We start from the raw sequence: 24,150 nt of genomic DNA on the forward strand, positions 1-24,150 counted from the left end.
TTGAGATGTTCTTCAGAAAGGTAACAGCTTGTGATTACACTGCAAACTGGTGATCTTAAAATACTCCAATGGTCCAGTCATCCTTACGAGAGATTGTCAAATACGAAGCTCATCCAGATCTCAGTGCTGAGGGCAGGTAAAAGCAGAGTAACACATTTGCTAAGTACCTTCCAGATGACTTTGTACTTCTAAGAGAAATAAATAATTTTATGTTTCTAATTAACATTTTTCTGAATAGCTGAGTGGGTCTTGGCAATAAAGAGCAAGCACAGCAGGCAGTCTGAATAAGAGTGGACTTGATCAAAGTTGTTCAGAAGTTAAATGCACTATCATTATAAGTGATGCACTATAACATACTGCCATTCCTTTAAATAATTTAGCAAATTAGAAGAGTTCATTAGTGAGTGGTAGTGTTAGTTGGTTTCTGCCAAAATATCCTGCTGCTTAAATATGAGAGTTAATTGAGAGGTATTAAAATTATTTTCTAAAAGAAGCAGTACATGGAAATTCTGATAATATATTTGGCATAAGCATCATCAAAATTGTTTTATTCTTAATTCTGTAATGTTTCATCATCCTAATTTCTTTAAGTTAAAAGAGAGATTTTGTGTTTTGAATATATTAGTACAGAGCAATCAAGTCACTCACAGGAAGATCAACTCATTTTAAATATCCAACAACTGAGTGTGGGAAAATGCAGAGCAGGGTAGAGGAAATCCCCCAAAGCAAAAGTGACTAGGGTGGGAGGTCAGACTTAATTATTTTTCAGTACATTAACTCTGTAAATTAAAAAAGCAAATTTAAATATTTTGCATGTGATTACAGTGTTTATGCACTATAATCAGTCTACTCTGGGCAGAGTGCATCTAAAAATATCCATAAAGTTTTCAGGATATATTGCAGGAACATCTAAGCACGCCTTCTTGACCAGTTATTGTTACTACTATTTTTGACTCTGGGTACATCTATACTGCAGATGCAGCTTAGCCTAGGGGTATCTGAATTACATTTTTATTCTGACTACTGAAGAATAGTTACTTCTTGCACAGAGCCTCTCCGGATGAATAGCTCATACATTTCTGCATGGGTATGTAAGGTGCTGCACACTAAGGTCCTTGAAGCAAACAGATCCTACCTTGCCAGGAAAGGAAGTTATATGTGCACTTGCTTTCCAGCCTTGCTGCAACAGAGCTGAGCATCTTGCATCACAGTTTTTCTTACAGTAAGTCGAAGTAACTCAAGAGAAGAACTAAGATAAGAGCTTGGGCTTTGCCCTCAAACCTCAAATTGTCCTTGTGATAAAAAAAAAAAGGAAGTAGCTAAGAAGCAGAAAACAGAATATGACACTGCAAGGGATTTCCAGTTCCCTGCTCTAAATGACAGCACACAATCCCACACGTAAATGTACCAAATTCCTTTGTAAATTCCCTAACACCTCCTGTCAAAAAGTCCAGAACTCATGGGCAGCTTTGTCCACTGTGGTCTTTTCTCCTTCCACCTTGTATGGCACTTCTAAAAGCTGTGTTATATCTGGTTCAAGTAACTAAACAGACATTCAGTGATCTCCTTTGGTGTCCCCTAGCAGAAGACACGCTTTCCTTTCCCTTGCTGTCCTTCTGCCATTTGAAATCCCCCCTCCTGCAACAGGCAAATTAGAATATGCACAAATGAGGGAAGTGATACTAAACATAGAATTATTATGGTTGGAAAGGACCTTCAAGATCATCGAGTCGAACTGTAAGACCTTCAACACCATGCCTGCTATAGGGAAGCTTCCAATGAACTCTGTGTACCTCTAGTTCACATTGTTTTCTTTTGAAGGAAAAAGCCACGGTCTTCGACTAAAAGCTTCCCTCAGAATATAGAAGATTTTACTCTACAGGGCAGTAGATGATCTTTCTTAAAGAAGGCTGCTACAAAGCCGCTTTTTGGTCCACGTGGCGTGCCCATTACACAGTTTCCTCTGCTGTTGAGGAAATTTAGTAGCAAAGACGGTCCTCCCTATTGCTTCACCAAAACTCATATGTACTCATATGTCTCCCAACCTGCTTACCAGATGGAAAATATAATACAAAACTAAATATTAAAATAATATTATGACTGAAAGCATGGAAACTGGGACACCAGGAAATGAATATCTCTATTTCTAAGAAAAAAAAAATGACCGTGTTTTAAATAGAGTCCATTTAATTGTATTCTTTTTTATACCGTTCTAGCAATAAACATCTTAAACTGATTAATGCACTGTAAAAATTGCCTACTAAAGATTGCAACCATCTAGCACTTTGCTGTTGTCCTACACTGTAAACACAACTGATAAGAACTTTGAAGTGACAGAAACAAAAAAATCTAAATCTTCTAAAAAAAGCACCCAGCTTTTCCATAAGCATATTGCAATTAATAGTCAATAATACAACTGAGTCATTTTAAATTCGATCCAGAAGGGGGTTATAATAGAAGTATACACGACTTTGCTCATTGCTATAAAATATAGAATACACATTATGGTTAATGACAAAGTCCTTTAGAGATATAATTGCCAGGATTAAATGATCCTTTAAATAAGTAAGTATTCATGAATGACATAAATTATTCATTTGAAAGAAGTTGGAAAGACTCTCCATATGAACCTCAAAAACAACGGGTTTCCGAAAAGCACAATAAATAATGTAAACAATCAGGAAATGAGACCCTGTGATTGACAATATTACTATAGGAATATTAAGCAAAAAAAAAAAAAATGAAAAGGCACAGCCATGTTATGCAGTTGCTTATCTTTCACCACCTTATAATATAAGCTGCAGTTAGTGGTGTCAACATATCTTTACCATCTTCCCTCTAGAGATTTTTTCTCTTTTATTTTTGAAATAACCACCACTTATAAAGGGTCTTTATCTCGAAACACCAATAGCTAAATATCATCTTCAACAGAAAGATCAAGGACTCTTTAGGCTCAAATCTCCACTCATATGCAGAGAACTCTAACTGGTTCCACCTGTTTTTCTGAAAATTAAAGTTGCCTTTAATTTTCGAGGCAACTATGACATTGCTGCTGATTTGAAATCTGGAAGTTTTGTGATATGCAAAATATTCCAAAACTCAATATTTATCAATATTAGCATACCTGGCAAAATCCTTTCACTAAATGAGTTTTGATATCTTCAGATTCCTCTCAAACACTAATGTCACCGTGTCAACCACTGACTAATCCAAGGTTAGTGCCAAGAAGCAATACATGTCCTTTTTTACCTCAGTCTTTAAATGCACATTTCACAGACATGTTGTAATAATGAATGTAAGATAACACATGAATAATAGAAACACAATGAATTAGGCTGAATTTGCACTTCTCATGTCTACCCTTGGCAGGGTAAGCAACCAACTCCCACTTGTCAGACTGGAAGACACCAGTGGAAGCAAGGGAGTAGAGCATTGTATCCAATAAAATGCAATAATTTCTCAGATTCTCAATTCTACTATCAATGATTGGTGTGTTGTAGCCATCTAGGCTTTGCAGCAGCCTCACGCTTTTAACAAACCAGTCAAAACTTTCAGTTTATCTCAGTAAACAAGGCCTAAAAAAAGGACAGACTAGGCAACAACTCATAAATGGCTCAGCCAGGCCTGCCTCAGGGTTGGGGGCAGCAGCTGGCAGCAGAAACAGCTTCAACCATATAATTTTTATCCATCAGCACTCATCTATCAGAGCTCGAGGCTACTCCTTCTCTTTATATGAGGTCCAGATGGTCTTGGGCTGGACAAATGTGCATAAATACAGACGTTTCATGGTTTTGACTGATAACTAGAAGGGCTTCCTTGTCACAGTTATGGATCTAGGTGTCTTAAGTCCAGGCAAGTTCTGTTGTGGCCATTCAAGTTCTCTGCCAGGAATCAAAATAACCTTTCCACTTGCTTGAATATATATGCAATTCATCTGATAATACCCAAATCTCCTTAGCTACATGCTAGTGAAGTCAAAGCAGGAAAAGATTTCCCCACCCCAAATATGACAAATGCCAATAATGAGAACAGTAGAAATGTCATCACATGGAGAAAAGAGTGAAATTAGCATATTTAGAAAAGTATTATACCCATGAGGGAAATAATGCAATCAGCTAGCTGCAAGATAAAGCTAATTTGGTTTCCAACAGTTTATCAACAATGCACTGCTCCTTTATGTTAACAAATTTAAATGGTACCATATCCTGCAAACAAGAATAATTCACACAGAATATCGTACTGTGTTAATTAAATAGCTGGAACAGAAAAGGTCAGGCCATCACTGAAAGATCTGCACATGGGTTGCGAAGCAATGAAAAAAAAATAGTGATTTAAAGCCATGCAATAAAAATAAATTATTTAAATGATGATTAACTCCATAGTAAATAAACCTAGAGTTACCCAGTCTATTCTAACACTTCCTTTCTTTTCCATTCCTCTGTTCCTGTTTCTCACAGAATTCTTTCTTGCTGATCCGCACAAGAGTCAAAATGGCTTTACAACTGTCATATGATGAGGTAGTGTGGATGAATTATCTGTAAGCTATTCTGCTTATATTGAAGTTTCCATTCTAATATGTAGGTATTAAGAGGTCTGATAGATTCCTATTGAACCCCACAAGAAAACCACCCTTGCCTAATTTCTGTATTGTTTTTGTGTTACTGGAATCATCAAGAAACACCTAGATCACTGCTGTTGATTGGAAATGTCTCTGAAAAAGTATTTTCCCACTTTGTTTACTTTTGCAAATGACAGCCGGGATGGATCTCCACTCTGCCAAGCTGAAATTGGTGTTTCTTGGCACGAGCTGCCACACGCGTGGATGTAAACAGGCAACATAACGACAGGAACACAAATTTCCACCTTTTTAAGGGGAGGGAGTTTCTAAGAGGCCCGAGCAGCCCCCAAATCCTTGCGGGGCCGCTGCGGGAGGGGAAGGCAGGGGAGCCGGGAGCGGGCAGGCCCCGACCCCGCTCTCCTGCCCGCGCCGAGCGGGGCGCGGGGCCGGGCCGGACATGGCGGGTGGGGGCGCGGGGACCTACCCGTGGCGGGCGGGCGGCGGCCGGCGGGCCCGGCCATGCGGGCGCCGCGCGCGGCCCTGCCCCGCGGAGCCCGGCGCCTTCCTGCCGCTGCCGCCCGTCCCGCCTCCCGCGGCGGCGGCGGAGGAAGGAGGAGGCGGCGGCCGGCGCCACGGCGCATGCGGCTGGGCCGCGCTCGGCGCTCCGGCAGCGGCGTCGCTCGCTGCGCCCGGCGCCCCGCAGATGGGCTCGGGCTGGAGCCGCGCCGAGGAGCGGCAGCCGCTGCTGCCGCCGGCCCCGCCGCAGCGGCGGCCGCAGCAGCAGCAGCAGCCGCGGGGAGCGGCGGCCGGGCCGGCGGTGCCGGTGGTGCCGGTGCGGCGGCTGGCGCCCGCCGCGGGCCGCGTCTACGCGCGGCGCTGGCTGGTGCTGCTGCTCTTCTCGGTGCTGGGCTTCGCGCAGGGCCTCGTGTGGAACAGCTGGGGGCCCATCCAGAACTCGGCCCGCCTGGCCTTCGGCTTCAGCAGCTGGGACATCGCCCTGCTCGTCTTCTGGGGGCCCATCGGCTTCGCACCCTGCTTCTTCTTCATGTGGCTCATGGACAAGAAGGGTGAGCGGGGCCAGGGGCAGCGTGGGGACTCCTGAGGGCACCTGGCGCTCAGGTGGTGGTGATCATGGTGGTGATGGTGGCCTTGTGCAGTGTCACAGCAGCATGACTAGAGGTGAGAAGTCCCCCACTGCACCATGGCCTCTTCTCCAGCTTCTCCATGCTTGTGCCTAGGTGGCCTCCATGAGGAAAGATCTTCCTTCTGGTGCCTCTGCCCAAGCATCTCTCCCCAGGGCCATCTGTGTTAGCAGTGTTGGGGTTTCTGCTAAACGTTTCAAGGACGAACGTTCATTTTGAGGTTGGGGTCAAGTAATGGCAGTGCTGGGAGTGGCAGCCACGTCAGGGAAAGACATTCGGTCCTCAAAAACCAAGTGGGCAGCAAATTGGTTTGAGTTTTGTTGTGTGCTATGAGGAAGCAGAGATAACCAATGTGAACCCAGAAGTTGTGCTGTCAGGGCTTTTTTTTTTTTTTTTTTTTTTTTTTTTTTTTTTTTTTTCTCCTCTCCCAGAAGACGAATGAAGGAGAATTTTCTAATTTACATTGGGGTTAGTAGCTTTTTGTAGTGTATTCCTGGCGATCATGCTGGGAGACCTTCACTGAGGCCTGCTCAGTGTGCGAGTGGTCGCTCTGGGGACTGCACCTGTGAGATAAAAGTGCTTGTTTGTAGGCTTGAGCTTTTGGGCCTAAATCCACAGAATTGTTTGGCTTTTCTCACTCCTGTTTAAACTGGCCCTCTAAACAGAAGATAGGAGTCTAAATATCCTCGTGCATCTTGGTGTTAAGTGCTACTCTTTCCATTTATTTAGGAATTAATAACTCTTTTATGCAGTGTGAAAGGGGGTAAGTGAAGGAAGGCAGGAGGAGTTGTTTAAAAGGCATGTGTTTTGAAGCAGTGCAATTGCTTTTCATATAACTGAAGAGACACTGGGGGGAATAAAACCCATTGGACTGCAGATATGTTCTCCAAATGACTCCATGGTGCCTAGAGAGCCAGGCTGCTTTCAAGCAATTTAGTCTTAAGTCAGCAATTTCTGTCTAGACTGCTCTATAATAGTCCTGTTAATCACCTTAAAATTAAAAAGTAAGCTGTAACTCTGGCGATTTTGTTTTGCACAGTGTGGCAATGACTCTGTGTTACAAAGGAAATAATATTAAATTTTAACTTCTGCTTGCAAAACTAAGTCTGTATTTTTGTATCTTCATTTTCTGTGAAGTTGATTCTGAGTTTTTCAACACATTCCCTCACAAAAGGGCTTCTTGGTATTACTTTCTAGAAGAAATGTGTTTTGCTTCTATGATATGAGTAATGGTGGTGGTGGTGGGTATCTTAATCTCACAGATAGCTTGTTTTGAACCTTAACCTCACCTCAAGTGAACCTTATGGTTCTCATTAGCAAGTAGTGGATGAGTCTTGTCCCTTTGGTTTCTGTCTTGCAGAAAGAGCCTCCTGCTGTTGCAGGACGCTCTTGTGGTGCTCAGGTCCATGTGTTTGGAAGCGCGTTGGGGAGACGGATCTGCTCTTTGGAGCAATGTGCCTCTTGAGGAGGGTGACTGTGGTTCTTTGAAGCTGTAAGTGCAGCTGGGTGCGATCTTGCAAGAGCAGTACATCATGTGCTCGCACTTTTGTTGAATTTTATTCTCCGTACCAAAAAAAAAATGAGGAGAAACTACACAATTTATTCTCTGGTTTCATGCATCAGGCATTGGAGTTAGCTTAGCTGGTAAGGAATCTGTCAAGGGAAAACTGTCTGAAATGTCAGCAGCTCAAACCTGTGAGGTATCAGAAGTATGACCCTGTAAATGACACATGTCAGAACTTGAGAGGAGATTCTGTTTTAGATAGTCCTGTATTTTTATGAATAAATAACGTGTATCCAGTTGGTATTGATACATAGCTGTCAGTTGTCAGCTACAGAAGTTCAGATTGAGTTCCTTCCTTTGGTTGTTTGATTGTAGCATATAGTTTGAAAGATAAATTTGATTCTGTACCAATCTTTGGTTGTACCGTGTGTGTGCTCACTTCTTCCAGAGCTGCTTACAGGTGTTAACTTTTTTTTCCTCTTCTTTTAATGAAATACAAGTTTAAAAGCTGAATATTCATGAATAGGCACTTGAATAATCTCCTGATCAGGTTGTAAGAAGCATTACTGGGACTGCCTGCTTCATTGCAACACAGTTTCTCAGAGAAGGGTGGTGTCCTCTGAGAAGAGAGGATAGGAGTGTTTATTTTTAGTAAATGATGTGCTGAATAAGCCGCAATTAGCTGATCCTTAGTTCCACCTATAAGGGATCCAGGAATTGGAAATAACAGCTTGTTCTCAAACCTAGAATGCTTTCTTTGCTTTTGGTGACCTTTCCCCTCCCAGACTGTCAAACCTATTTCTGAGAATTTTTGCAGAGGCCTGTTTGGAGTAGGCACAGGTAATGTAGCTGGAGACTGGGAGGAAAAGACTGTCCAGAAGACATGCATCTTCCCCCTTGGGAATGAATCTCTCCCCATTCTTGCTTTTCTCCTTTGGCTAAAGGTACTTTTTTTTTATCCATAACATTTTCTAATCATGGACAGTGCTGTGTATTTCTTGAAACCGAGGTATTAGATTTGAGCAGGTATAATTTGCCATTTTGCCTCTTCAAAAACATCTGAAAAGCCTTTTGTGTAAGTAGAGTTATAGGTGCTTTCTGTGTGGTGATAGATTGGTTTGTTGGTGACGAAAGGTCAAAGGATGGAGCGTGCAGTGGAGTTATCTAGTGTATTTTATTTTAGCAATGAAATAGAGTCCCATTTTTAAAAGGTAATTAATTATCTTTTAGAGATTCAGTAAGACTGAAATTAAATGGCAAACTTCCCTCTGACTTCAGCGAGCCATTGAATGGACCCTTGTTTACATGATTAAAATTAGCTATGATTTGTCATGTGATCTGCCAGTGTTTATGAATGTTTTGTGCCTTCAGTGTTGTGTTTCATGGGAACTGTAAATATATACATAAAGATCTGTTAGCATGTTTATACATCTTAACTCCTACTGGAATAAGTGAAAAAAACTTTTATGGATTTGGTCCTCTCTTGCCTTTTTTAAGGTAAAATTCATAGCCACAATACAAGCTGTAGAAGTAATACAGAGTGTCAGTCTTCATTATGATCCATATAATCAAGATAAGGCAGTGAAGAAAGAAATACTATATGATAATGATGTTTTTACATTAACTTTTGGAGTATAGTGAGTGCAGTTTTATTCTATAATGAGTTTGAAGAAATTTGACATATTGCTCATAAAAGTAAAATTTAATCTATTTCTTTTTATTGACCTCTTTTTTTTGTGAAGTGATATACACTTATGTGGATTGTGTAAACATTCTTAGGCACTTTATTTTACTAAAATTAAATTTAACACAGCATTGTTATCCTAGCGATTAAATTACAGTGTAGAGAGAAAAAGTTCACTGCTCACATAGCTTTCATTTTTTAGCTGAGATTGACGCATCTATTGAAATTGTGCATGTTTTTATTTGTATGAATAGCTATACCTTTCCTGAATAGCAAACTCTTGATTTCATTGCTATCTGTTGAATCATTTAACTTGTCAGAGCCTCATATTCCTTCTCAATAAAACATTCGGTACTTCTCTCTTTCACAAGGGAATTGTGAAGTTAAATCTTTTAATGCAGTCTGACAAAATAGTCATGAATATTGAACATATGAGCACTAAATTGGGCCTTACCAATATAAGAATGCCTTAGTTACTGTTCTGTGTACTGGATAAGCTACACCCGGTGGACAAGTAGACTTCTGTAAAGCAGATTTCATAGTTCAAGCTTCCGAATTGTCAGTGTGTGCTACAATTATGGGAACACTGATCTTCATTTCTTGCAACCTTTGGACCATTTAAATTCAAGTTTAAGGTCCCTGGGAGATGAAGAGAAAGGCTTGAGCTCATCTTGTTCTCTCCCTGTATTACATATCCATCTAAGAAGTGTTTGTGGAATGTTTTTGTTTTGTTTCTTTAAGCGACATGAAGGTGAGTACAGAGAGGAGCCAGAAATAGGAGATTGTTTCAAAAGCCAGTGGAGATATAGCCGGTAATGTGAATCCAACAGCTGGGGAAGATTTTCCTTCTGTTTGGTGTTTCTGTTGTGCTTGGCCTCTCAAGGTCCTTACCTGTTATTCAGGCTCTTGAGCCTTATAGTAGTAAATATAAATTGGTGCATGTTGCTAACAACTTAGAAAAATTGCAGCAGATCTAATTACTGGTAAGTTCAGTGCTGATACAGTGTAAAATATTTTCTATAGTAATACTACAGCAGTATACTGATTTTTTTATTAGAATTATTCATATCACTGTAGTGTCCCAAGTCTCACAAGCACTTTTTATTATTATTTTTTTAATTAGCAGGTACATAAATATACAAATCACTGGCCTTAAAAGTCTTAAGGGTTTTCATCTTGTGGCTAAGAAACACATGTTCATCTCCTGTTTGTCACGAGCTCAAACAGACTTTTCTTAGATGCATTACTGCAAGAGATAAGGCTGATATTTCACAATAAGCAATTTGGTAGTTCATAGGTCAAGTTTAAGCATGAGTCACAACTGAAAATTCCTAGGATAAAGTAGGTGTCAGGTTGTAAGGCTGTAACTTGGGAAGATTAAGCTAAAAGGACTTACAAACTTCAACTAGAGAAAGTATATTCAAGCGTTACAGGGCTGGTGGGTTAGTACAATCTACAGGAGAGAAATATCTGTGGGAAAACTTACAGAAATGAAAATGTGGGTAGAATGGCAAGGAGCCAGTGAAGAAAACAAAGTGTTCTGGATCTTGACTGAAATATCCTCAGATTACAAAGTGTACTTCTATCATGTGAAACTGGTTTTACTCAGTAGAACTTATATTAATGGCAAGGGTCTTATTAACTGCAACAGCAGCAGCTTCAGAAGGCTCTTTTGGATTTAACGCAAGGTAAAAGTGAACTTAGTGCTTTGGTAAAATGAGAAAGACCGTGTTCTGCCTTATTTGAAGTGAAAGCTGTATTTGCGTGGTGAGAAGGCAAGTGATTAATGTATTGCAACCAAATGCAAAGGAGTTTTGAAGGAAAATATCTCTTATCCCAGACTGTTTTTTCTCATCCTGGGGAGATATTTTACTAAATGCTATGAAAATACATGTTTCCTTGCCTTGTAAATGATCCTGATCCAAACTTATCAAACTTTGTCAAAGGGACTAATTTTCCTAAATTAACAGGTTTTGAAAGAGATGATGTGGAGAACTGCTTTTCCCATGGAGAGATGAAAGAAGCAATTAAATAGCTGAATATAGGCAAATCCCTCTAGAACAGATATTTGATTGGCTTGGATTAATAACAATCTTATTTTGATCAGTTAGCATGTGTGAGTATAGCCATGCCTTTCCTCTACACCATCAGGAGAAAGGAAGACTGAAACAAACTTGGCTTTTGTTGCTTAATTGTGTGTGTTTGTATAGTAGCTGCAGTGGAAGCCCATGGAGTATTTGCGGGGCTTGTGGAATGGAAGTGAGGACTCATTAGAGCATTGATTGGCCCACCCTCACCAGAGTCAGACTGCTGCAAAAGACCACTTGAGATGCACAGAGTGATTAGCGCCGTGGAGTGGTTTAATTAGGATCTGATGAGTTGTATTAACTTGATGCCACTGTGATTCATCCCTGCAGTACTAGCTGGAGTGTTAGCAGTGCTTCCCGTGCCTCCTGATGGGCCATGCTGGTGCTTTCCCCTCAGTCGGGCTGTAGACAGACACCTTCTGCTGGAAATAGCTCTTTCTGTTGAAGGTGGCATCACCCCCAAATGCTGCTTTGTACTGTGTTTCCACAGACTTTTCTCTCCGCACTGCCACCATTTGAGCAGCTCCCACGTTTTCTTGCTTCTCTGCAGCTGCTGCAGTGTTGTGAGGACAACTGTTTTCAAAGCCCCACAGTGAAGAGTATCAGGAAGCTGCTCTGAGTTTGAAACAATAGAAAACAAAATCCTAACATCAGGTAGCTCATGAGGGTAGAAATGGCTGTGGACTCTTGCTTTGGTGCATTGAACATGCATGTGCATTGAGCATTGGGTATGTAATTTGCTATACCTTGATGTGGACAAATTGATAAACAGAGAAACTATTTACCAGCATAAAATATGATTACTTCTGTTATGCATCTGCCAACACCAGCTGTATTCAAGCATGCAGGCATCCCAGAACTGGCTCAGAACACAGCTCCTGCCAGGAGGGTATTAGGTCAACAGCAGCCCTTAGAAGTTGAATACAGAGGTTGCCCTACTATTACCAAGGAAATAATGTATGAACATTTGCCCTTTTAAATACATTCATCTTTTAACTCCCTTTCAGAACCTCTCTTGCACCAAATACTACCTAGGCCAGATGCTTCTTCTCCTCACCTGCCTCATCTGCGTCCCCTTGCTGTTGTGGCTTGCATACCTTGCACTCTGACTTCCCTCTTGCACTTGAGGAGGAGACTGGATTTGAAAAGCTTTGAGAAGAAGGAACCAAGACTAGAGGTGAAAAAGGCTCTTGGATTGATAGGAAGAGGTAGGCAGAGTGAGTTAAAGGGATGAGGCAGAGGACAAGTCCTGACCCAGGAGGCATAAATGCAGAAGTGGTGACACTCCAAACCATTCCATCCCTTCTGATCACATTTTTATTTTTTAATGCTTCTCATGTGCATGTGGCTCTCTAGCAGTGCTGTAACTCCAGCACGTTGTCTTGCAGGAGCTTGTGATCAGTGCTCCAACTTCCTCAAAAGCTACAAATTCAGCTTTCTCGGGCAGATTTGTAGTAGAGAAAGGTTTTGGGATTCTTCCCCTTTCTAAAGCTGGAAATCAGCATGACTCAATGTGAGGGAACAGTGTGTCTTGAAAGTGAAATGTCTTCTGCTTTTTGGAAAATCTTCTGATGGTTTTTTGGAATGCAATACCTCAAATACAACTGCATTGAGAAATCTTTTTATTACTATTATTTCATTATTTTTGATGACTGAATGTTTGAGAAAGGCAGAGGTATTAAGTTTTAATTGTTTAACCACATCAGAGTCTTGTAAAAAAATGTAATGACTTTATCTATTTAGGACTATCTTAATCTGAACTGTGGCAGTAGTTCCAGAGGAACTGAAAGGCACTTGCACACATGAAAGTTAAAAGCTAAGTCCAGTGACCTTTCCTAAAAGTCACAAGATGTGCATGGGTGGTTCATTGACAACACTGTTACGGCTGCTCTTCCCAGACTCGCAGCAGGGATAGTAAAAAGGAGAATCTTTGTTCTTAGTGTCCCAAAAAAGTGGTATTTGGTGTTGCTGCTAGCCCTTGCTGCATGGCTGCTTCTTGCTACTCTGCTGTGGCAAAGCAAATGCCTCTGTATTTCTTGAAATGAGGAATTTCATTCACCAGTGGGTGGTGTGGGCAAGTGGCACTGGGATAATGATGGAGCATCTTCCCTGAGGGATGTGCACACAAGAGTTTGTTTTTTCCTTAGTCGCCACAGGTAAGGGTCTGAAGTTGGCTGTATGGTAATTAAGCCTGCTGTGCAATCGGCAGGCCTTGAAATGAGTGGGAAAAGAAATGACAAATCTTTTGGCTCCCCTGTTCAGTACTGTAAGGAGCCCGGGTTTCCAGAAGTTGCCTGGAAATATAACCGTAAGAATTCTAATTAAGGCTTGTCGTCTTGTGCTTCCTCTGGACTTGTTAATGAGCATCCATGGTTTAGTTTCCAAGCAAGAAAGAAAGTTTGCTCATCCAACTACATTATCAGCTATTTTCATGAGTTAGTCTGAGTGTATGTTTATATCTCTCCTACATATGCTCATTTTTGGGGCCAATTATCTTTATGTATTTTTTTTTATTTTTTTAAAGTGACAAAGATGAATTAAATAATTTGCCCAAATCATGGCAAATTTACATGTCAGTAAATATCAGGGTTGAGAGTGGAAATCAGATACCTCAAGGAAGAAAAGAACATCTTTTGTGCTTGTGTGTGTGGTGGTTTTTTTTTTTTTTTTTTTTTTTTTTTAATTGCATCTCAGCACTGAATTGAATCCAAGTGAGGTAAAGATGCCATTTGGCCAGTTCCCATTTCTAAACTTATGTCCTGAATGAAGAAGGCGGAAGGGAAACTGGGGAAAGAGAAGCAGAAATAACCTACCTAGTTTCATAAGGTGTGTCCTACTGCCCCAGGCTGTCTCCTCTCGGAGGTGCTATATAACAATTAAGGGAGTTTCACTGCACTTGGATTAGCTGCAAATAAAATGGAGACAGTCTGTAGTAAAACAGATAGCATCAATAAACTGCTGAAATAATTGACCTCCTTTGAAACTAAGGAGCATGGGTAAACTTTTATTTTAAACTGTAATTTAGTAAAGAGGTTAAAAGTGTTTCTAAAAGATGGTGATGCTATTCAGCTTGGTGCCTTTTGGTCCATGGAAGAAGGCAGTCTCTGGAATGATAAATAGAATTTACATTTGTGGAAACGTGCACTCCAAATTTTCGGCCTGGATCTTTGCCATTTATTTTTCAATTGGTGGCATTGAACTATTAGGATCCCACAAAATCCTTAGCTGACAAATGGAAGGAAATTTCAATACTTGTAGAATATATACCTTCAACCTCAGATTAAGTCTCTTCAGTTGTTAAAATCAAGAACAACTTTCTCTATTTACAGTAATAAAATTTGGAGGTACTGCATAATATGATATTTAGAATTTGGATATAGTGTAGTCTGACCCTGACAGGATCCCTGTTAAAGAAGCTAATTGTGTAAGATGCCATATAAGAACTTGGATCACTCAGTGTTATACAGCAGAGCTTAGAGGACTAGGGAGCTGGAGAATTAATCAGTGCCTTCTTGACATCTTCTCTTTAGGGATTATTTATGTGGTTGCTTAATATGCTGAGATAGTGTTAAAAAAGAGAGGGTCGACTGATCGCATTATTGTGGAGCTTGACCTTATTGATGCAAATGAGAGAAAAGCAGCCTATGTCTTCTTGCCATGATTGTGATATCTGTTGTTCTCCCTTGCACCAGGTACAGCCAAACACCTATATCTCGTGCCAGCTGAAAAACAAGAACTTGATAAAATGTTGTAAGGCAAGGAAAGAGGTATTTATAATAGAATTCAAGACTGAACTATGTCATTAGATAGTAAATACATACATATTTTAGCTCCATAATGAGGATATAGATAAAGATGAAGCAGTTCAAGATTAGTGAGGTTGCTTCGTGTTTTTCATAGTTGTCAACTGCTTTACACTGAGCTTTGTTTCTCATGATTATCTGTTCCTAGTGTCTTCCAAATTAGTTTTAGTTGTTAGACAGTCATTTCCCTCCAGATGACAGTTTTTCTCTGAAATACTTGCCAAATTCTGTATTTTGAAACTTTCCTTTTGATGGAATCTTCTACAAGATTCTTGCCCAACCTCATATAAGGAATGATGTCCCTATAAGTGACCACCTGAAAACATTTATGCAGGTAAAATATGTTTTTTATATTTTGAGAATTATCCTGGAAAGGATGCAGGTGGTGACCAGTAGTGGAGCTCCAATTTTCTGTTTTGAACACAGTCTTGCTTTGTTGGTATGAGTGCTAGTAGCAAAAATAACTTTATCTTTAGGTCTGTTCTTCACTCTGGCCACAGTCTTTGTTCCATATTTGACCGGGACTTCCCTGTGGATTAGCCCATGTCTTTGGTGATTACAGCTCAAGAATATTGCCTAGTTCTTTCTGACCTTGATTAGAAGTTCTATACTAACTATAGAAGCTCTTTTATTTGAAGATGTTTTATTTGTTCTCTCAAATATAAATTTCACAAATATAAATTTACAGAAAATCTCAAACTCCTTTTGGCAGCCTGAATGTTGCCTGGCTACCTATTCTGTAAGAAATTGTGAAGAGCACTTGTTCCCCTCCAAATGCCATGATTGATCCTGAAGAGCGTTATCTCTGATAAGTATTTAAAAACTCTCAAAATGTGTTTGTTTTGCCTGGACAGGCCATTCTAGCTACTAGGTAGGACCTGGCACAACAGAGTTGAATAGAATCCGTCCTTGCCATGTGCATCCTGCCCTGAGCAAGTGGAGCTGGGCTATTTTGTAGCATCTGTACAGGAACAGGCCAACTTGCACTTAGAGAAGAGAGTAAACATTGGTTTGGGTCTAATTTATTTTGAAGAGGTCCTGCGTGATAGAGCTTGGTTCTCACTACATGGTACCAGAAAGATGCTATCACCTGTCTTGCAGAATGTTTAAATGAAGTCAATAGGAAGATGTTTTATTTTTCAATTTAAAAAAATGCTCAAGTTTTAAACCTTGTAAACTGAAATTCAGATGCTCTTTTGATAGTGTCTCACAGAGTCACGGAAATGGATGGAAAACAATTGGTTTAAGTTTAATTAGGTATCCAGAGAAAGAGGTGATCGAGGAAGTTTGGGCCTTAACTCCAACCTATGACATTGTTCTTATTTTGATAGAATGTAGATAAATATATATATAATTTTTTTCTTCTCCCCCATCAGCTATATATGACCTGTTAGTTTGTTATCTCTTGCCCAGTTTCTCTATCTGGTAACCAGGTTTTGTTACTTGCAGGTATAGCTGATGCTATTCTTGAAGCTGTTTATTTTCCATTGAGCTTCCAAACACAATTTATTCTCCTCTGCAATCAAAGGCTTTTGTGGAATCCAAGGGAGACCTGACATACTGATTTTTTTCAAGCTTTTTTTCTTTTTTTCCACGTGCTAATAGCAAGATTGCAACCCCATCTCGGCTGTGAAATCTGTTTAAAGTTGTGAAAAGGGTCTTTTGAGAATTATATTGATTGGCTCAATGATCTTTCTTTTGGAAAAAAGAACTGCTGCTTACCATTTTTAATAAGAAGTAAGGAAGAGTTTGGCAAAATAAAAGCGTGACAGACATTTTCTTCACTGTATTTAGTAGCAGAGTAGCGGTTTTTAAAATCATAACAAGAATAACTGATTTTGTGATAATAAATGGAGTGGATATTTGTATAATTTTATTAAAACTACATTTAAAAAAATTCTGGAGTAGTGGAAAATGATAAAACTGGGGTGGTCATGCAGCACATTCAAGATTGCCTAATAATGGTGATCTATTTCATCAAACTTCTGTTTGAATATGGCTAAATGTAAAGCCATATATGAAAAAGGAAGAAAAACCTGCCCTTCCTACAAAATGGAGACTCCAAGAAAGAAATCTTTCTAGCTTAAAAAGGGTACTTTAACCCAAACACAGTGAGAGCTGTGTTTGGATGCACAAAAACAATTCCAGAACTGAAAAAGTCATGAAAGACTTGGAGCTTTGTGCCTAGTTTATTGAAATGAATGGTAAAGGCAATTTATTGTATGTTAATTTCACAGAAAGGAAAGTCCAAGATCCTAGGTGTTGGTGTGTGTTCTTTTTTTTTTTTTTTTTTTTTCTTGAAGGCAAAAGAAAAATCAATATTTGGAAGCTGGATCTGTTTTAAATGGGAGTATAAAGCACAATTTAACAGTAAATTATTGGAATTGCCATTGAAATTGCTGTGTACCTTACTTCTTGATGATCATGCATCAAGAGAGGATTGTGATACTGTAGTCAGGATGGCATTTTGGTAGTTTAGTGCTATTAAAATGTTTGGAGTTCATTGTCATAAGGGATGATTCTTGTTTCCTGCCTGCCCTATAAAAACTGCAGATGTGCTGAGTTGGCATAATTTGCTTTTAACTAGAGCGTTGTTGTATTTTTGTATTCCTGTGGCCTGCTTTTAATGTCTGCACCTGAAAGAGATAAAACTCTTAAATACTGCTGTTCAAGAGAGGTGGGAAGTTGACTTCTGGTTGTCGCATTGGTGGGCTACATCCTAAAGCCTTCCCTCTGGCAGAAGGGATGGTGAAAACTCTCTGACTGAGGATTTGTCTCCTACGGTCTCATTCACACTTCTTGTGATGTTTCATCACTGCAGTGAAGGAAGAAATGGTCACACTTCCTAAAGGATGTACCAATAACTATTTCCTTTGTAAACATCATCCTTTTTATGAATGATAAACCGATCATGTATAATAAGCTGGAATGAGAAGTTTATTCTAGTTGCACGGTGTTTTTTATTAAGCATTTTATTAAACTAGGCGTAGCAAATCAGTTACTGATTTACCAAGTAAATCAGTTAATACAATACTGGCATATTGTATTACTGCCACTAATACAATATGGTTAGACATTAGGAATAATTTCTACATGGAAAGAGTAGTCAAGCATTGGAACAGGCTGCTCAGGGAAGTGGTGGAATCACCGTCCCTGGCAGTGTTGAAGAAAAGTGTAGATAAGGCGCTTGGGGACATGGTTTGGCAGGCAGGGTGTTGAAGGGTTTACGGTTAAACTTGATCTTGAAGGTCTTTTCCAACCATTTTGATTCTATGATTAGCCTCAGGAGGAATTAAACCGTTAAACAATATTGATTATTGGCTTCATAAATTATATTTAATATCTCTTTTTATCACTAACTCAGAATTTCTGCTTCTGGCTTGGACTTCTCTATTTCCACTGGTGCTGTTTGCCCACTGAGGACACGGGCACAGTTTGTATAGTGAACCTGGGGGGTGTCCCCAAAATCTCCAGCAAGCGCAAGCTGGGCATGAGCAGCCAGCAGGAAAGACTCTGAAGAATAGGAAACTTCCTGCATTGGCAGAAAATCCATTTCAATTATCCCTTTCCATCTGCTTGCCAGAAAACTCTGATAGGAGAGGGTAAAAAACTGGAAAATGTCTGGGAGTTTTGATATATGAATATAGTGCCTCCCTCCGGATCAGTTGCTGGTTGTTTTTTAAAACTAGCAAAGCTGATGTGATCTGTTCAAAATCTTGGCTGTGCGAATTGCTTTTAAAATAGAGATATAATTTCTTGCTAAAGCATCACGTGCTTCTTTGGACTTGGTTGATAACTTTTGTTTATCGGCCTCATGATGCATAACAATTCAAAATGCTACTTTGTATGTGTTTGTGTAATATAAGACTTTTAATTCCTTTTAACATCCACTGCAAAGTTCAAAGCAAAAATATTTGAATAACTATAAAATAATTATTACAGATATACTGATTTTTAGCAATGATGAAAAGGAAAATAGATTCAGAAAGTTGAAAAGTAAAGAAAAAAGAAAAGAGGCGGTGCTCAGAGGGAGAGAAGTCATGGAATTAACAAGGAAAATGATATCTAATATGTGTTTCCAATCTGGTGTCATGGTTTTTAATGTGCTGATTTAACCGAAGGAATTTTTAGGTGTGTTGGCCTTTTGTTTTCCCTTAACATGCAAACAAAAATCATCTATGCAATCAAAACACTTAAAAGTGGCACTGTGCAGTGTGTGGCCTTCAAGATGAAGGCTTCAAAGAATGTTTAGAAAAATGGAAAATAGCTTGATTGCAAGATTCTCGCTGATTATTTTAAAATAATGACTTACCTTGCCTGACTTGTAAGATTGACATTAAAGATTAGCCAAGAAACAGGGCTGGTGGAAAGTTTTGACATTCATTTGTTCTTTTACTGAATTGTGTGTTTTAATGAAAGTTTATGAGCATTTAAATTAAAACTTTGTATTGATTTAAAAATAAAAAATCAAATGGGAGTTTATGACCTGGAAATGCCTCTCAAGTGTCCTGTGATGGTTAAACCTAAATATTCCTGTAGTACTAATTACTTGTATACCCTGGGTTTGCATCTGAGCTGTGTCTTGTTATGTCATGTAGCCAGGAATTTCTGAGTTGTCTTTCCTTTTCCTCGTATCTCCTAAAAGGCAGAACATGATACATTTTCTGAAACATAATTTAGAGAGCACCTGGTCTACATGAAGAATAAGAAGGTGAGGGCATAGCTTACAGCTTCCTGGAAACATTGCAGCAGCACTTACAAATAAAAGACTTCAGATTTTCCAGTTAAGGCTTGCATTTGACTTTCCACCAATAAAAACGCTAATTGTATGAATTCTCACTGTGTAAGAGTAGTGCTAATGAAGAATCATTTCAAGGGGGAAAACGGTATAAACAACATCACATATGCAATCCCAATGCAAATTATTACCCTCCCCTTCAAAACATTACTTAACATTTTGCGAGGTATTTGGGCAATACAGGTGGAAGTGTGCTGTAAAAGCTCACACAGTTACACAGAAAACATGAAGAACAAAAACAGGTTTTTGAGCCACGTGATGAACATGTGAGTTAGGGCTGTTTGAACAGGAACACTTGAAAATCCAGTTTAACAGCAATGTGTGCTGGTTAAGTGCAGAGCTGATGAGCAAGCCTGAGCAGAACTTCTGGCTTGTTTGTTATGTGGGTTTACTCAGCCAGTTGTCTAAATGTGGTTTTGGGGTAGTTACTGTGTTTTGGATAATTACTAGAGTTTCATGTAAATGTAAGAAATACCTCTTTGTATTTCTTGTTGTTTAATTCTTTTATTCTGCTAAGAATTTGGAAGCCCTTTATTTTCAGCATTTGTTGTTGTGAATTTCTTTCTATTTTTAAGAGAGGCAGATTATAGCAGTGATTTTTAATTGATATATATTTGATTACCTTGTTCTGTAAGACTCTGGAGGTTAAATCCCTCAGTTGTGACTGTTTTCTGTCTACCTCCTGGAGATGGAAACATCCTGGCAAGTAAACTGCTGGCAAATGAAATTATAGCCCTGAAATAAAGTTCTTCCTGATCTAAGTGCTTCTTGGTCCAGAACTACAATATGAGGAAAATGCATTTTTATAGAATTGGTCAACTGCAGCTTTTTTCTAATGTATTGTGTTTACAGTCTCTGACATCTTGAGCTGAGTGCAGCAAAAATGTTTAATTGCAAGGTCTACAAAAAATATGTGCATTTCTTCCACTGAATAAATAGTTACTACTTCAAGATGAACTGTGTGTCAGCATTACAAAAGAAAATGGTAACAGTTTTGTATGTGCGCTGATGAAGTGGTTGGAAAATAAAACATACAGGTCCAGCTCTTTGGTTGTAACCAGAATTCATGTCACACAGCAGAGGATGTTCCCTGGCACTTATGATTCTAAAGGAAATATTGTACCATTTATGATGCTTCTAACATCACTTTTCATTTCCAAGAGTGTCTCTGGGCTTTTGGGTACAATCCTGTGGAGCAGTATGCCAAATGTGTAAGCCTCTGTAATCCTGAAGTGGAAGGCACAGAAGATAACACAGGCTTTCACTATATACTTGTACTTCATGACAGTACTGAAGTGTTTTTGATTAGAGATGGAGAACTATGTGATGCTGCATGTAAATGTATATATTTAGACTATGGTTTTTGCTCTATTGCTGGCTTAATGTGTAAAATACTGTTGTTTTTCATCCTAGGTCTGAGAGTAACTGTGTTATTAACATCATCCCTGATGGTATTGGGAGCTGGCCTACGATGTGTTCCAGTTTCAGACCTAGAAATAAGGAAGAAGTAAGTGGATAAGTTATTTTTACTGTACATATTTTATCCTTACTGTAAATATGATCTTCTGCAAAATGATGTTCATACAATTTTGTTCTGTTTGAAGCTGATTCACAGAACACTTTCTGCTTGCAAGTGGATTTAAATGCTGCTTTGCTTTTATTTTTTTATTTATTTAAAGTCGTTCTTTACATAGATTCTGTAGATCTGAAAGTTCTTTGCAAACTTGAGTTAATCAAGTCTCCACCCCATCATGCATAACTAAAATTAATATGTTTTGCAAACAAGGAAACAGAGACTTAGAGAGGCTCAGAACTGGCACAGGATCACACAGGGAACCATTCCACAAAATCCCCAAATATGTAATTTGTATGCAAATGTTGAATAATTAGCTCATGTTTTTCATATTGGCTATATGAGATTGTACAGTGAGACAGATGAATTTACACAAAATGATTCTCTTCATATGGTCTATTCCAGTCCATATTCCAAAGTAGTACTGTACCCTCTTCGTGGCAGAAACAGACATCTTTTGTGCATGCACAATTTAAGAGTTGTCAATAGAAACTAGACTCCTTCTTAGAAACCCCAATCCAAACAATTTAATTGTCCAGTCAGCATATGCTGAACCTATAGGAGTACTCAGTAAGTACAGGAGTCGGTTGGGGAATGTGAATTAGTTGCTGTTTATGTACTTTTATGTTGTCTCTTACACCAACAGGAGGGAGAAATACAATATCTTTATTACATGTTCCTGTTTTTTCAAAATCAATAGCAATGCTAATTTCTCACTAGTTACCCTTCTGTTATTTGTACACATTAACAAATATCTTATTTTGAAATGTTTTTCTGCATGTTTTTTTAGAAAAGATTTTTTTTTTCTCTAGAAAACAGGTTGTCTATTTCATGCCTAGCTTTTCTCCACTCTACTGTATTGGTAGCAGGACCATTTGTTTTGCTGTGAATTGAAGATACTTACTGGCTTCGAATTCTTCAGTAGAAGATAACAGTGAAAAAGGTGTTAATTTTCTTCTTGAAGTCTAGTCAGCTTCCAGATAGTATTTGTATTACTTAGTCTTCAAGTTCCTCTTTTTTTCCTTTTTTCTTTCTTTTTTTAATCTTCCTTGGGATGGCTTCTACTGAAAATCACCTTGGAAGCCTTTAAGATAAGAAAGAAAATACTTGGTGTGAAATGTAATGACTAGCTTAGTGAACTATATGCAGCATGGAGAATGAGGCAAATGTAATTTCAGTTCTCGGATGCTAAGTGAGTATGTAAGAAAGCCCAAGAGGCTCCAGGTGTTAGTTGCCAACAGTGTTGCCCATTTCCAAACATTGCTCAAGAACTTTGTGAGCAGGGAGGTTGAATTGACCATATTATTACTACCATTTAAAATGATCCTTTCTGTCTAAGGTGAAAACTTACCATTAAAGTGTCCTTTTAAAGTGTCCCCGTTTTGTGCCCTGTTAAAGGATGCTCAGTATCCACTCTGTTACTTCTGACCAATCTTAGTTTTATATATATATATGTGTGTGTGTGTGTATATATAATGGCACATGTGGTTTAACTGCAGTGAGATGTGGTGTCTTATGTAGCCTTTCTGATTTAGCCTTGTTTATACTAAAAGACGTGTGCTTCCCTAGACTTTACTAAGGTGAGGATTAAGACTGCAAAAGCAGAGAATTTCTCAAAAAAGAATTTTAGATGTGAGGTATGATTTGAGGAGTGAAGAAGAGTTTCCATGTAGTCTGATTGCCTTTAAAGAAGAATTTCCAGTATAACTGCAGTGAAGAGACCTGGGAGAAGCGAGAAACAAATGCTTATAGAGAAACATTCAAATAATCCTTTCTTTAACTGCAGAAAGACAGACTAAGGGTAGTATAAAGTCTGAGATGTATGAAATTTGATGACATACCTTTCATTGAAAACCACAGAGGCAAAAAAGGCACTCGAGTAAAATCCTGATGGAAAAAGGTTACTTATTTATTCATGCTGTGAAAATGTATACTATCTGCAGCTCAAATTGATAAAATTGTTAACTTTACTGTAAAAAAAACTGAGAGATTTTTCAAGAGTTGCAACTCTTACCTCAGGAAGTAGTTTGGTCTTTTACATGGTTTGATTTAAAAAAAAAAAAAAAAAAAAAAAAACCCTACAGTAATTAATTGTAGGTGTGTGAAGCTGGGGTATGCTTTTTGGTGAAGATTTCTTGAGACATTGTAAATAGCTGCTTGTACTGTGCAGGGTTATACCAGGTAAGCTGTGTTGTTTTGAGGGCTAGAACTACCTGCCAGTTTGTGTCAGTTATATGGAGCATCGTTCCAAATAAAATATTTTTGAGAAGTACTATTACTTTATGAGTTAGAAACAGCAGGCCGAGCCCTAAACTCCAAATGTGTATGTGCATTAATATGACCATTTGAACATTAGTGAGTCAGTCAAATGGACAAGATCACACACAAACTAGTTTTCAAATAGTTCAGAAGCTGGCATAACTGGAATGCCTTCAGATACTTTTGCATGTTTTGTAATGAATTATAATCTGAGTAATATATTGGAGAATTTCCATGGGAAACTTGGTAAGTGTTAAGATACATAAAATTAAAAAAAGCTCATCATGACATTTGTCAGTTTCAGTTTCTTCTACTCTGCGAGAGGGGGAAAAAAAGCTCAAATAAGCTCTTGTAACTTAACATTAAGGATAGATACTAAGGTCCATTGCCTGTCAGAGCAGTCACAAAGCTGAGGAAATGACTGTTAACACTGACATTTAGTCCTCATTGCACTATATTCTTTATCATACACAGACCAGTAATATCCAAATGCATTCTTAGCCCCTGTTCTGGCCTTTTCCAGTTCCTTCAGCCATGGGTTAAACCCCAGCCTTAACCCTGATTTCATTTCATTGAATACTTTCTTACGAGTGTGCAGCGTGTATGAAGAACTCGAAGAACATGCCTTCTTAAGTGTTATGAAAGCCTCTGTGCACCTCATTGGCCACACCTAGCTTTTAAATTCATAGTTAATGTAAAACATACAGAACATAAAAGACTATCAAATTATACAATTTCTAGG

General features: G+C 38.9%; 2 protein-coding genes across 2 annotated transcripts in view; one reads left to right on the top strand and one right to left on the bottom strand.

The window, feature by feature from the left end:
* Positions 1-5,079, bottom strand: part of HSPBAP1 (HSPB1 associated protein 1) — a 32,573-nt gene extending 27,494 nt beyond the window's left edge. Inside the window, exon 1 of the mRNA XM_088540353.1 lies at positions 5,043-5,079. Coding sequence (XP_088396479.1) covers positions 5,043-5,079 — 37 coding nt within the window. The remainder of the gene's footprint in view (positions 1-5,042) is intronic.
* Positions 5,080-5,261: 182 nt separating this feature from the next.
* SLC49A4 (solute carrier family 49 member 4) overlaps positions 5,262-24,150 on the top strand; it is a 58,150-nt gene continuing 39,261 nt past the window's right edge. The window contains exons 1-2 of the mRNA XM_010218553.2: positions 5,262-5,625; positions 20,990-21,083. Of these exons, the coding sequence (XP_010216855.2) occupies positions 5,262-5,625; positions 20,990-21,083 (458 nt within the window). The remainder of the gene's footprint in view (positions 5,626-20,989; positions 21,084-24,150) is intronic.

This window comes from Tinamus guttatus, unplaced genomic scaffold, assembly GCF_059628265.1.
Source record: "Tinamus guttatus ecotype Peru unplaced genomic scaffold, ASM5962826v1 Tinamus_guttatus_pri_ptg000060l, whole genome shotgun sequence".
Classification (NCBI taxonomy): Eukaryota; Metazoa; Chordata; class Aves; order Tinamiformes; family Tinamidae; genus Tinamus; species Tinamus guttatus.